General features: G+C 39.0%; 1 protein-coding gene across 1 annotated transcript in view; it reads left to right on the top strand.

Annotated features, from left to right (window-relative positions):
* Nucleotides 1-3,911: 3,911 nt before the first annotated feature.
* sardh (sarcosine dehydrogenase) overlaps nt 3,912-12,412 on the top strand; it is a 48,485-nt gene continuing 39,984 nt past the window's right edge. The window contains exons 1-7 of the mRNA XM_080875743.1: nt 3,912-4,136; nt 4,777-4,966; nt 5,427-5,563; nt 5,782-5,960; nt 7,164-7,343; nt 7,649-7,772; nt 7,989-8,089. Of these exons, the coding sequence (XP_080731869.1) occupies nt 4,782-4,966; nt 5,427-5,563; nt 5,782-5,960; nt 7,164-7,343; nt 7,649-7,772; nt 7,989-8,089 (906 nt within the window). The 5' untranslated portion in view covers nt 3,912-4,136; nt 4,777-4,781. The remainder of the gene's footprint in view (nt 4,137-4,776; nt 4,967-5,426; nt 5,564-5,781; nt 5,961-7,163; nt 7,344-7,648; nt 7,773-7,988; nt 8,090-12,412) is intronic.

The raw sequence follows: 12,412 nt of genomic DNA, 5'->3' as shown, positions 1-12,412 counted from the left end.
CTTGGCAGGCTTCAACTACAGATGTCTCAGGGGTCTGGAGCCAAAGTTTGAATCATTCAGTGTGGCAAGGAGCCTTCTTTTGAGGTTTAAAGTGTTTTTTTCTTCTTCCCCTGTCCTACTGCAGCATCCCCACAACACTGAGTCAAATGCCTCACACAGACAAACTCCACATGTTCAACATATATGTGATGACCTACTTCTGCTTGATTTGATCACTGGGCTGTCAATAGCAGCTGTTACCCTAGCCTCCCGGAAATACAGACACCCACACATTCATGAACCAAACAAACAGAACAAACAGCAAATTGACATTAATGTTTCTCTTTTGGCACATTATATATTTTCTTGAATATTTTCACATAGGAGGTATTTTGTGCATACTTATGTTTATGGGACAAAACCAGCGAAGTCACGAACCTCTGCTGACTCATTTGAGGTACTTGGTCAAGTCTACTTAACCTTTTTCTGGCGTTTCCAAAGTGTCATGTGTTGTTGCTCAATTCCACCACTTACTAGGCTGCTTGGGTATAATCCTATCTGACTGATCTAATTTCTAGTTGTATGCCAAACCGCCTATGGAACGCCAGGACTGCCATAATGAATTAATTAAATACACCATTAAATAATTAATTAAATGTGTCAATAATTAATTAAAATTGGAATTAATTAATTAAATAAATAGTTATGACACATGTAATTAATTAATTATTGACACATTTAATTAATTATTTATGTATTTCACATTTTAATTAATTATTGACACATTTAATTAATTAATTATTGACACATTTAATTAATTATTTATGTATTTCACATTTTAATTAATTATTGACACATTTAATTAATTATTGACACATTTAATTAATTATTTAATGATATATTTATTTATTTCATTTTGGCAGTCCTGGCGCCTGGCTCTCGTCATGAAATAATTTTATCTGTCAGCCTCACCCATCAAACTCAGGGGGCGGGGTTAACGCTGCCCATGCAGCTTCTCTAACATTTGATTGGTTGCCGTGCAAAGTAAGTCAAAACAGGTCGATCCTAGATAATCGATTGCTTGTGTAGACTTGGGGCAGCCAGTTATCCCAGAATGCAGATCAAATCACAGGCAGCAATGGTGGTGGTGTAGTTTTAAAATACCCCGTTTTTCTGTCACCAGCTACACTTTTAACAGTGTTTTATCCGCGAATGTCGCGCCGTATGTCTGGTCAGGTTGTCAACATAGAACATGTTTGCAAAAGTGCTCAGATGTTTTCAGAGATTTCACTAGCTCTGCTAACAGTTAGCATGCAGAGCGCACCGAGGGGGTACATTAACCGGTTTGTTTACATATTCCACTCTCCGTGTTCCACATGTTGCATTCGCAGATTCTCATTTTCACCGAACGATCGTCTCTTTCCGCCTGGTCTTGTGTCTCTGTGCTTCTGTAACATAAAGAACGAGCTGACATTTTTCTCACGAAACCAGCGATCAGCTCAGCAGACCCTCAGTTTACCTGCATGCATCCTCCTCCTCATCTGTCAGCTGTTTAACACCTGCTGCTAATTCAAGAAACACGCCTAGTTACCTGGTGATAGTCACAGTTTAACTGGGCAGCCGGTGCTCGATATAACGCAATGTCAGCGCATTTTTCTGCACAAGATAAGTAAATATAGTATTTTCCCCGAGCGCAGAGCTGCTGGAGCTCGTTTCCTTACAGAGCACTTTATAGGCGAACAGCTTTATCAGCGGCTGATGTCCAATCACCAGCACACAGCTTTCAAACCTCAGCTGAGTTTTAGCTCTCAGTGGTTAAACGCTGGACTTCATTCACTCAGGTTCTGTCTGTCGGGTCACGTCTACTTCGCTGTTTTATTTACAACTGAGCAAATCGGTTTGGCTGAGGTTAAAGTTACGTTTCATAACTGCATAGTTTCACAGACGTTTAATGGTTCACTGGCACATGTGTTAGACTGAACTATCATCTAAATATCATCTGTTTTTTAATAGTTATTCAACTGTATTCTAAGCACCAGCTGTCTGTTAGAATGTGATTTTTTTCTCTCTCTGTTGGCAGAGGTATAAAAATGCGCAGGAAAATCTGACGTGCATGGCGAACTTCACCGACGATATTTAGGGAGGAATAAACACACATCAAACATAAATGAACCATTTGTCTGTCTCCATAATTGAGAGCATTTTCTCTTCTTATGTCAACTCTCTCTCTCTCTCTCTCTCTCTCTTTTTTTTTTTTTTTTTTTGCTTTTTCGGTCATGTTATGTTTACCTGTCAAAGGCTTGTTACAAACTATGAAACACATTGTGCAGACTTCTGGATGTTAGAAGAAAACGAATACTGCTCATGAATGAGACTAAAGGCAGGAAGGTGTCCTTTAAAACTAAAAATGTTAATAGGACCTCCCTGTTTATATCATAGTTTATGATATAGCATGTGTATTTCAGTAATAGCCTGCTGAGGCCACTATACGTGCTGGCCTCATATCAAATGTGAAGGCAGACTGAGTCTATGTTTGACGTTTGTTTATATCTAATCTTCCTTTTCAAACATTTAAACAGCAGCGAGTCTGCAGCTGAGGGAATACAAATTCAAATTGTCGGAACAGGTTTGCTCGTTTCTTGGATTCATTTGGTGATTTATTAAATGTATAACTGTTATTCTAATCTGCTGCTGAGTCTCTTACACTTTTCTTTATGCTGTATATTTTCACGTCTCTGGAATAGTTGGCAGTTAGATAGTCAGCTGGGAAACTTTGTGTTAACTCATGGAGCTGAGGATATCGTGGATATGCTGACCTCGCTGCGTGGTGTACAGAGCGAGGTCAGCATGATTAATATTCACAATAAAAATATTAGCCGAACATCATGAAGTCTGTATGTGTTTCATAGTGTCGAACAACCTTTGTACAGTTAAAGCCAGCAGTTACTACATGACGGAAACACCAACGTTATCTCTTTTATGTGTTTATACAGGTCACGCTGATTACTGAACAAAAACCCAAAGATCAGATGTTAAACAGATTTATTTGCTCTCTCTCCTCCTTAAACATGTTTTTAATGTTAGTTATAATTCAGAATTGGCGACTGAAACACGTAGGACACATAAGAACATCAGGAAATAAAACACCGATAAATATAACCTCAGTAAAAGAAGTCAGCGGGGGTTACTACAGCTGTGTACCGGGGCCTGCGCTTTGTCGGTGGGATTGCTTGCGAGGCGAGCGGGTCTATCCCACGCTTTGCCGTGAGACTGGGACGACATCTCCGAAATCATCGAAACACTTTTGCAAAGAGGCTGTATCTTGACAAACCGACCAGACACATGAAGATTAAACCACTACATTCTCGGCTAAAAAAATATTAAAACGGTATTTGGTAACACACAAACAGGGTTTTTCAAAGCTCAGTTCTGTTAGCTTCCACATGCCGGTTGTTGTGTGCTAGAAACAATGGCCACCAGGCCAAAGCAATGGTTTTGACTCGATCAGCGTTAACCCCGCCCCCTGAGTTTGATGGGTGAGGCTGACAGATAAAATTATTTCATGATGAGAGCCAGGCGTCAGGACTGCCAAAATGAAATAAATAAATATATCATTAAATAATTAATTAAATGTGTCAATAATTAATTAAATGTGTCAATAATTAATTAAAATGTGAAATACATAAATAATTAATTAAATATGTCAATAATTAATTAATTAAATGTGTCAATAATTAATTAAAACGTGAAATACATAAATAATTAATTAAATGTGTCAATAATTAATTAATTACATATATCATAACTATTTATTTAATTAATTAATTCCAATTTTAATTAATTATTGCCACATTTAATTAATTATTTAATGGTGTATTTAATTAATTCATTATGGCAGTCCTGGCATTCCATAAACCGCATGTGAAGGTAGGAACTACAACTGCAGTCTAACACCGCTGCAGCTCACATTTATCTGACAGCTACTGAGCTGTGTCTTGTGGGCCACGACAGCAGTTCTGTCGCTCGTTGGTCTGCGGAACTACTTGACCGTTTCTCACCATAAACCCACTCCCTTAATTCTGGAAGCAGCCCCTCTCACTACTTACCTCTTTCCTCGAGTGTGTTTCCGGGGCAATCTTGGACAAGCGGAATCGAGCGTAAGTGCGACATGAATGTACATCCAAAAGTTGCTGCATTATGTAATTTGCATGCTCCGTTGTTTGAGATCGCAGAACTTCACGCCACGTTGCTACCTGGAACTGCTAATGTAGTTTCTTTTATTTTGAGACTTGTCGTTTCCAGGCGAGCGCACTCTGTGCATCGCGTTCTGTACGTTATTGCATAAATTGCACATTTACCCGCTAAAAGCTTTGTAATACGCATTAAGTGCGGGGTTATTTAGTGGTGAATGTGCTGCCGTTTTTGCGCCCAGGTGCCCAAAGTGTTTTTTCCAAAATCCTTGTTTGGTCAAACTATTGGTGTTTGCACGTGGCTGAACATTATATACTCGATCCGCCAAGTCTTGCCCACTAGATTTACTAACCCTGCGCAAATTTGCGTAAATTCCCCTGAACCTGAGTATAATAAAGTTATTTACATTTATTTTTCAGTTATTATGGTTTTCACTGGGTACAAAATGTTGCAAACAAACAAACAAACAAACAAAACAAATCCTAGCCAGAACAAGCAGAAAATACTTCAAAAAAGAGTTTTTGTACATAATGACTTTGTTCTGAAACCTTGAGTGTTACAACTTAAAACTTAAAATGTCCCTTTGTGTTGTCTTACTGCACACAGGGGTCATGGCCTTCCTTAGGAGCGCAGTTTGGCGAGTGTTCTCAGCAGTGAGGCCTCCTCTTTCTCCGCTGTGCCGGACAAGCACTCGGTCCTACAGCTCGGAGCCCACCAAGGAAAAGAGTGTTCCCTACGAGAAGACACTCAAACAGGAGGATGGAGCCTCCTCAGGACCCACTAAGCCATTACCCAGGTTAGATTGGGTTTTGAATGGATAAATGGATTGTGTGGGAATGTTTTCAGAAATATATTCTTAAGATTATATGCAGTGACTTTATACATAAACAGCTGATTAATCTAATGGTTGAAGTGGTGGATTAATACGTGATTGTGAAGAAAAACTAGTTCATGGAGGAATGGACACAGTGATGTACAAGTTCTGAACAGAATATAGATGCTCTGTTGATACTTTGCACTGGGAAAGGTTTGTATCAAAACAAGAGTGTTTATTGTTCGTTTAATTTAAAAAAAGGAGTTATTGGTCATTATTGTTGCTGTAGTTTAAAGATTGGAAGCAGGGGGAAAGAAAAAGGGACTGTGTTGCTCTTGTGAATTGATAAGTTAGTGCTAGCTCACAGGCTGGTTGGTTACCTTCATATGTCAAGAGTAGCATCAGCCTTTTTAGTCTTTTCATATACCTCCTCCTGCCTCAGGTCAGCTGATGCGGTGGTGATTGGAGGAGGAAGCCTGGGCTGTCAGACCATTTACCACTTGGCCAAAATGGGAATGACTAATGTAGTTCTACTGGAGAGAGACAGACTGACTGCTGGCACCACCTGGCATACTGCAGGTAACAGTCTGTAACAGTACAGAGAGCTGTGTTTGCCTGAAGTTATACTACTTTAATAGCAGCGTTCTAATAAGAAGTTTTAAGAGTAAATTAAGCACTCTTTGGTAATTTTGTGTAGTAATTATTATCAAGTGTGTTCACCTGCATGTGCGTGATGTGCGAGACGCTCACTAATGTCCACTAAGTTTTTTGCACTCATGTGTCCCTCTGTTTATTAGGCCTCCTGTGGCAGCTGCGACCCAGTGATGTTGAGGTAGAGCTCCTGGCCCACACCAGGAATGTGATTAGCAAAGACCTAGAGGAGGAGACGGGTCTCCATACAGGCTGGATCCAGAACGGAGGGCTCTTCATTGCTTCCAACAAGCAAAGACTTGACGAGTACAAGCGCCTCATGTCGGTAAAGACAGAGACATGTTGGTTGTGAGCATTATTAGGAAAGCATAGATTCACTGTTCAGTAAACAGAGGCAAAACACATGAAAATGTGTTTGTATTCATTGATCAGTCTGTTGATCAGTTGTTGTTGATCAATGCTTATGACAATTTTCATATTAATGATGAGGAAACTGACCTCACAGCCCAATGTTCGTCAGTGGTGCTAGTTTCAGTCATTAGTTTCAATCATTATGCAAGTGAACTGTTTATAAGGTTGGGGAAATCTCCGCTCAGCTCAGACTTGAAGAAGCAACTTGGATGAGTGACGAAGCGTTTATTCTGCTAAAAACGCTGCATCCGAATGAACAGAATTAACTTTTTGGGATACAAAAGGAGTCACACAAACACACAAAGACTTCAGATGGAGCAAGTACTTCTGTGACAGCAATTAGACAAGATGAAAGTAAATATTATCCTTAGTCAAAATTGTTTGTTTTCTATTTAGTTCACAGTGCTTCAAGAAAAGGACGCTTCATTTCAAAGTATTTGAGTTTGTAAATCAGTTTGATTGATTTTATGTATATATTTATGCACATTTACCCATCTGCAACAGGGAAATCTTTTTTTATGCATGTAAATGTACTAAATATTTCCGAGACTGAGATAGTTGTTGGTGAGTAATGTCTCATAAATAATTCTATTCTTCAGGTAAAGGATCCTGAAGTCAAAAGCACCAAAGAACAAGACATATCGGCTTAATATGTGTGCACTACAGACATGGCCTCTACAGGATGTGTTTAGGGAACACTCTAGTTCATGAAACATTCGACTGCTGCTCCTCCTTGGGGCTTTTAAATGTAAAATTGATTGTGGGTTTTCTAAAAAAGTTTTTTTTACTGCTTAACATGAGGTACATGAGAGAGAAAAAAACTTAATTTACCTTAATTGTGTGTGTTAGATTTTCAAAGTTCACAAACAACACTACTGTTCCCTTTGCATATTATAAAACTAATACAGAACGCTATGCTGCCATAGCGGCAGACTCAACTTATAGTTACAGTATTGAAAAGAGTCTTTCTGTTTGCTTTATCATGAAGATAAAGACTTTGATATGATTTAAAATGATGGCAGATTTTTCTCTAACCACTTATTTGAAATTGGAACAAAGGTGCCTTTAAAGTAATATTTACATTGAACACGTCATCTCCCCATTTTCTTTTTTCTAGCTGGGCAAAGTTTATGGTATTGAGTCCCATGTCCTTTCACCGGCTGAGACGAAGGACCTGTATCCTCTGATGAATGTCGATGATCTTTATGGAACACTGTATGTTCCAAAAGACGGCACCATGGACCCTGCAGGTACCTGCACAACCTTGACCAGGGCAGCCACTGCCCGAGGAGCCACGGTAATGTCTACTGATCTGCTAAATGCCTCTTTAGTTGATGGACAGCTTTATTCTGTAACACACACATTAGTTTTGATTTTGCATGTCTTTATATTGTGAACAGCCCAACTACTACACTACATTCTTAAGCTTTGCACAAATGACTCACATGTTCCGTTACTTTTCCTCTGTAGTAATAAGTAAATACGAGGCTTCTCCAGTCGGACATCTATACGTCTGTAATATTACTCGACTGATTCCCTGTGCATTGTACTTGCATGGAAAAAAGTGCATACAGCATTTCAGTTTTCCATTCTTTAAATCAGGTGATCGAAAACTGTCCTGTAACTGGCATTCAAGTGCGAACTGATGATATTGGTGTGAAGAGGGTAAAGGCAGTGGAGACACAACACGGAACCATTGAGACACCTTGTGTGGTGAACTGTGCAGGTTTGCTGGCTTTCTTTTTCAAAGATGACAAATCCACAAATGTAACACAGTGTAAAGTAGTCTTTATGTAACCTGCAACTGCTCTCCTGATGTAAATGTATCCTGTAAAAGTGAAATCGCAATGAGCAAAGGAAAATCCATACACTTTTTAAGGATATTTGTTTGGTGTTAAAGGTAACACACTTATGACATTTTTGCCTTTCTGTGTTACCGCAGGTGTGTGGGCCACCAAGCTGGGAGAAATGGCCGGAGTCAAGGTTCCTCTCATTGCTATGCATCATGCCTATGTGGTAACAGAGAGAATCGAGGGCATACAGGTATGACCACCGTTCCTGGAGTCAGTGCTATCAGCTAATGTCAGAAATTGCCTCAAGAGGCTTTACCAGCCTGTAGATCCCTTCGTGCCTTTAGACCATTTGATTAAATGAGGAAGACTTTCCTAAAAAAAAATCTTCAGCAGGAGGGCAAAAAAGGATTGAAGAAGTCCATAAAAGCAGTCGAGGATGGATACCTCTTAAAGTCGCAGCATTGCAGATTTACATCATAAATATTCAAAATGACAAACAAAAATTGTAAAGATGTATGAAAAATGACAACCCGTTCTACCTCCTAAAGCCACGTCCCGAATGATATTACAAAAATATAAAGTTAACGTTTTGTTTACATTTTTAACTTATTTGCAGTAAATGCTGCATTTGACAATGTTGTGTTACTAAGACATCATTGAATAAAAGAGGTGTTTCATTTTAATACATTTTTTTTTAAAATTTGTTTGTGAGTTTCCTTTTTACAAAGCAAGTTACTGTGATTTTAATAGGTTTACCAAATCTTCTCCGGGGGAATCATGAAGAAAGTTCAACATGCCCGGCTTTGTTTTATTTGGCTTTGCCAACATTATAGTGAAGCAATCAGGATAAGTGGGCACACAAAGCTGTTTATCAACTTGAAAAGTTAAACCAGGGTTTTGGAGTCTAGCTAGGATTGTGTTCATATGAAAGGGGCGTCTGACCAATCATAAACATGGACAGGTCTGCTGGCAGCAGAAAGAGAAAACTACGATTTTAGCAAAATGCTGTATGAAGAAGTAAAACGCATGGTACAGGCTGTAAGCAACAAAGCTGCTGCAGTGCAGAGAGGAAAGGCACTGTGTGTGTTTGTGTGTTTTAAGTGCCTTAATCTGTATTTCTGGAAATGATCTACTACACTGATAAAGTTTAATCTCTGTGAACCCAGAAAGGAAAGTGACCAAAAACACTGACTGTTACTTACAGTCAGTGTTTTTGGTCACAGGATATCAGTTCTCTGTCATTAAAACATGAGAAAATCTGATAGATTATAATTGTTACTCTGTTAAATTAATAGTTAATGTGTTTAGGATACTTTAATTTGTATTCTTTCAGCTACAGCCCTGGTGTTGTGTAACAGTGTGAGAGCAACTATAGAATAGAGTAGGTGCATAAGTTTAAATCTATTTAGCATTTTCTCTAATGCACACACAGTAAAGTATGGATATAGGCTCAAATATTTGCATCCACTCGCTTAAATCTTTTAAGAAGTGGTGCTGAGGGTTCTACAATGTCGTTTAACTTGAGGAGGCCAAGGTCTATTAACTTCTCATTAGTGATCATGATTGACTATAAAAGTTAGTTTCTCTTTACCAGCATAAAGTGGATTTGTTTGACAGCACTCACTTGTTTGACTAATACCCAAAATAATGGGAAAGTCCAAGGAACTCTGTGAAGATCTAAAGAGAATTGTAGAGTAACACAACTTGTACATAAGTAAAAGTTTTTCTCATGTGTCACTGAGGCCTAGAATAAGACCCAAGCTGTCACCCTCAGGTAAAAAAAAAAATTGGTAAGGGTGTTTAGGAACAACCCAGGAACCCTGTCGTGAACTGGAAACTGCTGGAACACCAGCTCACTGTCCACAGTGAAGCCAATCTGAGAACTTAGAGAATGCCGACCAAGAAAGAGCGGTGAGTGCTGGCCTTGTCAAGTTAAAAGATATTGTCAAACCTTCAGCGCCACTTATTAAAAGATTTAAGTAAATGTATGTGTATTTTTTACCGTGTGGATTATTGAATTGAATTGATATACCTTTTATTAGTCCCACAAGGGGAAATTTCATAAGGCTGCCGACCTATTGCACGCAATGGCGGCACCATCTTACCCTCCGACCATACATACATTACACAAAACATCACATGGGGAAGACAGGTCAGAGAGGTATAACAATGGGAAAATGCACCACACGAGGAAAGATAAGGAGGAAAAAAAATAACTCCCCCCAGACTGAGCTCCAACAGGGAGATCAGTTTGATTCCTTCCTTAATTCTTCGATAAGTCAGGGCCAAGCCAGCTCCGATTCGCCAGAACCCTGTTACCATGGTTCCGAATACTGTAGGTAGATATCTTCAGCACTCAGGCTCACCCAAGCCCAAACTTCTCGTTGAGAAAGGGGTGTCAATTGCATTTAGGGACCAGTTGATCCAATCCATAATTCCTCTTTTAGGTTTTAGAGAACAGACTGTGAGAGAGTGTTCCAGGGAAAAGTAATACAAAAAACACGAGACTAGACAAGGACATAAGAGGCTAAGCAGGGAAGCTAAGGAAGAGGAGGAGAGGAGAAAAGTGCGACCACCTTCGTCAAGAGCAAGAGCAGAAGATTAGAGAACATCCAAACTAAATTCAAACGTGTGCACCAAGTTCTCTTTCCTTTTTTGAAGTCATTAAAGATGTATGCTGTACAGTGTTTCCCCCAGGGGTTAGTTACCACAGCGACGTACTCTCATGAGAGTTGACGTGAAAAACAACAGATTGTTTGCCAAAAGCGGGCGAATGTTTCAAATAACTCATTTCCTTTCATAAATACCAGACATATTATGGTATTGTTTCACTGCTACTTGGTGGCAACTGTTGCACGATGGTGTGTATTTAATGGCTAATTTATAAACAGTTTTTCAAGGTGGAGGAGGGTAATTCTGTCTGCATTAAGGTTATATAACCAGTAGGGGGCACTATGACCAAACAGATTTTCAGCCTGCGATGGCCCAGACTGTTGTTTTATTGTTTGCAATAATTTGTAATAGAAAAGTAAACAGAATAATTTGTGTGTATCTTTATATTAATGGGATGATATGTGAACCTGCATCTACTGGGGAAGCCCCTGTGTGTGTATACTTTATAACAGATGTTCACATGATTCACTGTATCTCTGTGATTGCGAGTCTTACGACTGTTAGATTAAATTAGTGTACACATGCATGACTGTGCTCATCTTCTCGAGGCTGGTGGTTGTAGGCGGTCTGTCAGCTCCCCTGTATTATGTAGTTTAAGAGGAGCTTAACCAGCATTACTGCTACATCACGTTCACAGACGTCAGCCCACACACAAAATGACACACTCGCACACTTGGATGTCAGGAAATCTGTTCCCACCAGAGTGTGCAACTTGTCAGGTCAAACATTTCATGTCATCTGTGTGCCTTTGTGTGACATGTAACCTCCTGGGAGGCTGTGGTGGCTTTAAAGTAAGGGGAAAAGAAACCATACCAGATTGTGTGAATACATGAAGGACAGAAGGTAGTGCAATGTTTAGTATTGATCACATGAAGGAAGCTGGCAGCTGCACCCAGTGCACAAGAGAGGGGAAATGAGCAGTTTGGCTTTTGTTATTTGGAGTGAGCGGTTTTTAAAATGTCAGCTTGTTCGCTGGTATTTTGGTTTTACCCGGAAAAACAGTTGGTGGGTAGAAAAGACCTCCATAGTGACGTGAATACAGATGAGACAACATACCTAAAATGTAACTATTTATTGAACATTTTTGCATAAATATTTATTAGAACACAATGAAATGATTACATGGTATGTTAGACACGATGCTGTGATGCATAAAGAAATGCTTTGGTTTATTAAGATAAGTCATTGTATGGACGACTGCTGCTGTAAACATTTTTAAGGCTGTTTTTTAGTCCCATGTTGTGATGCCCCTTTTGTACAGCTCTTAACATCTTATAAAAATGTAGCACTAAACAAAAGTGCACTTGTCTTTATATTCAGCTTCCAAGGAACCAGACTTTATTATAATTATTTAAGGTAGGATTTTTAGACATTTAAAAAAAAATCTTGACTGGTTTTTCGTACTTTTTTAATCCAGTCCTTTTATCTGACTATTTCCAGATTTTTTTCTTCTTCTTTTTTAATCCACTTAACCAACTGAACCCACTTAATCACTCAAGCATTAAAAAGGTATCAAACTCTAGGGATTAACCAGTATTGTGTCCACATATATTAGACAACTTAGCAAAGACACATTTTAAATTGTATCTTTAGGTGCTTTGTTTCTAGCAGCCTGTTGCAAGAACACATGAGGTCATAAAATCAATAAAAATGCCAAAGATAACATTTTGATAGGAATTAAACTGTATTTTTGGCACCAACAAGGTGATTCCCAAAAAGCTATTAGCTGAAAACCTGGCAAATGCTGACATAATGTGCAGTGTATTCTTAAAAATTGGTGAAGAAGAGGCCAATACTATCTACAGGAGATGAGCAGTATCTGAAAGTCATGTACTTAAGAAGTAGGAAATATCCAGCAAAGACTTGACACAGGACCTGAGAGATGCATCTAACCCTTTAG

This window comes from Rhamphochromis sp. 'chilingali', assembly GCF_963969265.1.
Source record: "Rhamphochromis sp. 'chilingali' genome assembly, chromosome: 2".
In the NCBI taxonomy this organism is placed as follows: domain Eukaryota; kingdom Metazoa; phylum Chordata; class Actinopteri; order Cichliformes; family Cichlidae; genus Rhamphochromis; species Rhamphochromis sp. 'chilingali'.
The sequence above is the reverse complement of the archived record's forward strand: the minus strand, read 5'-3'. Positions and strand labels throughout refer to the sequence as shown.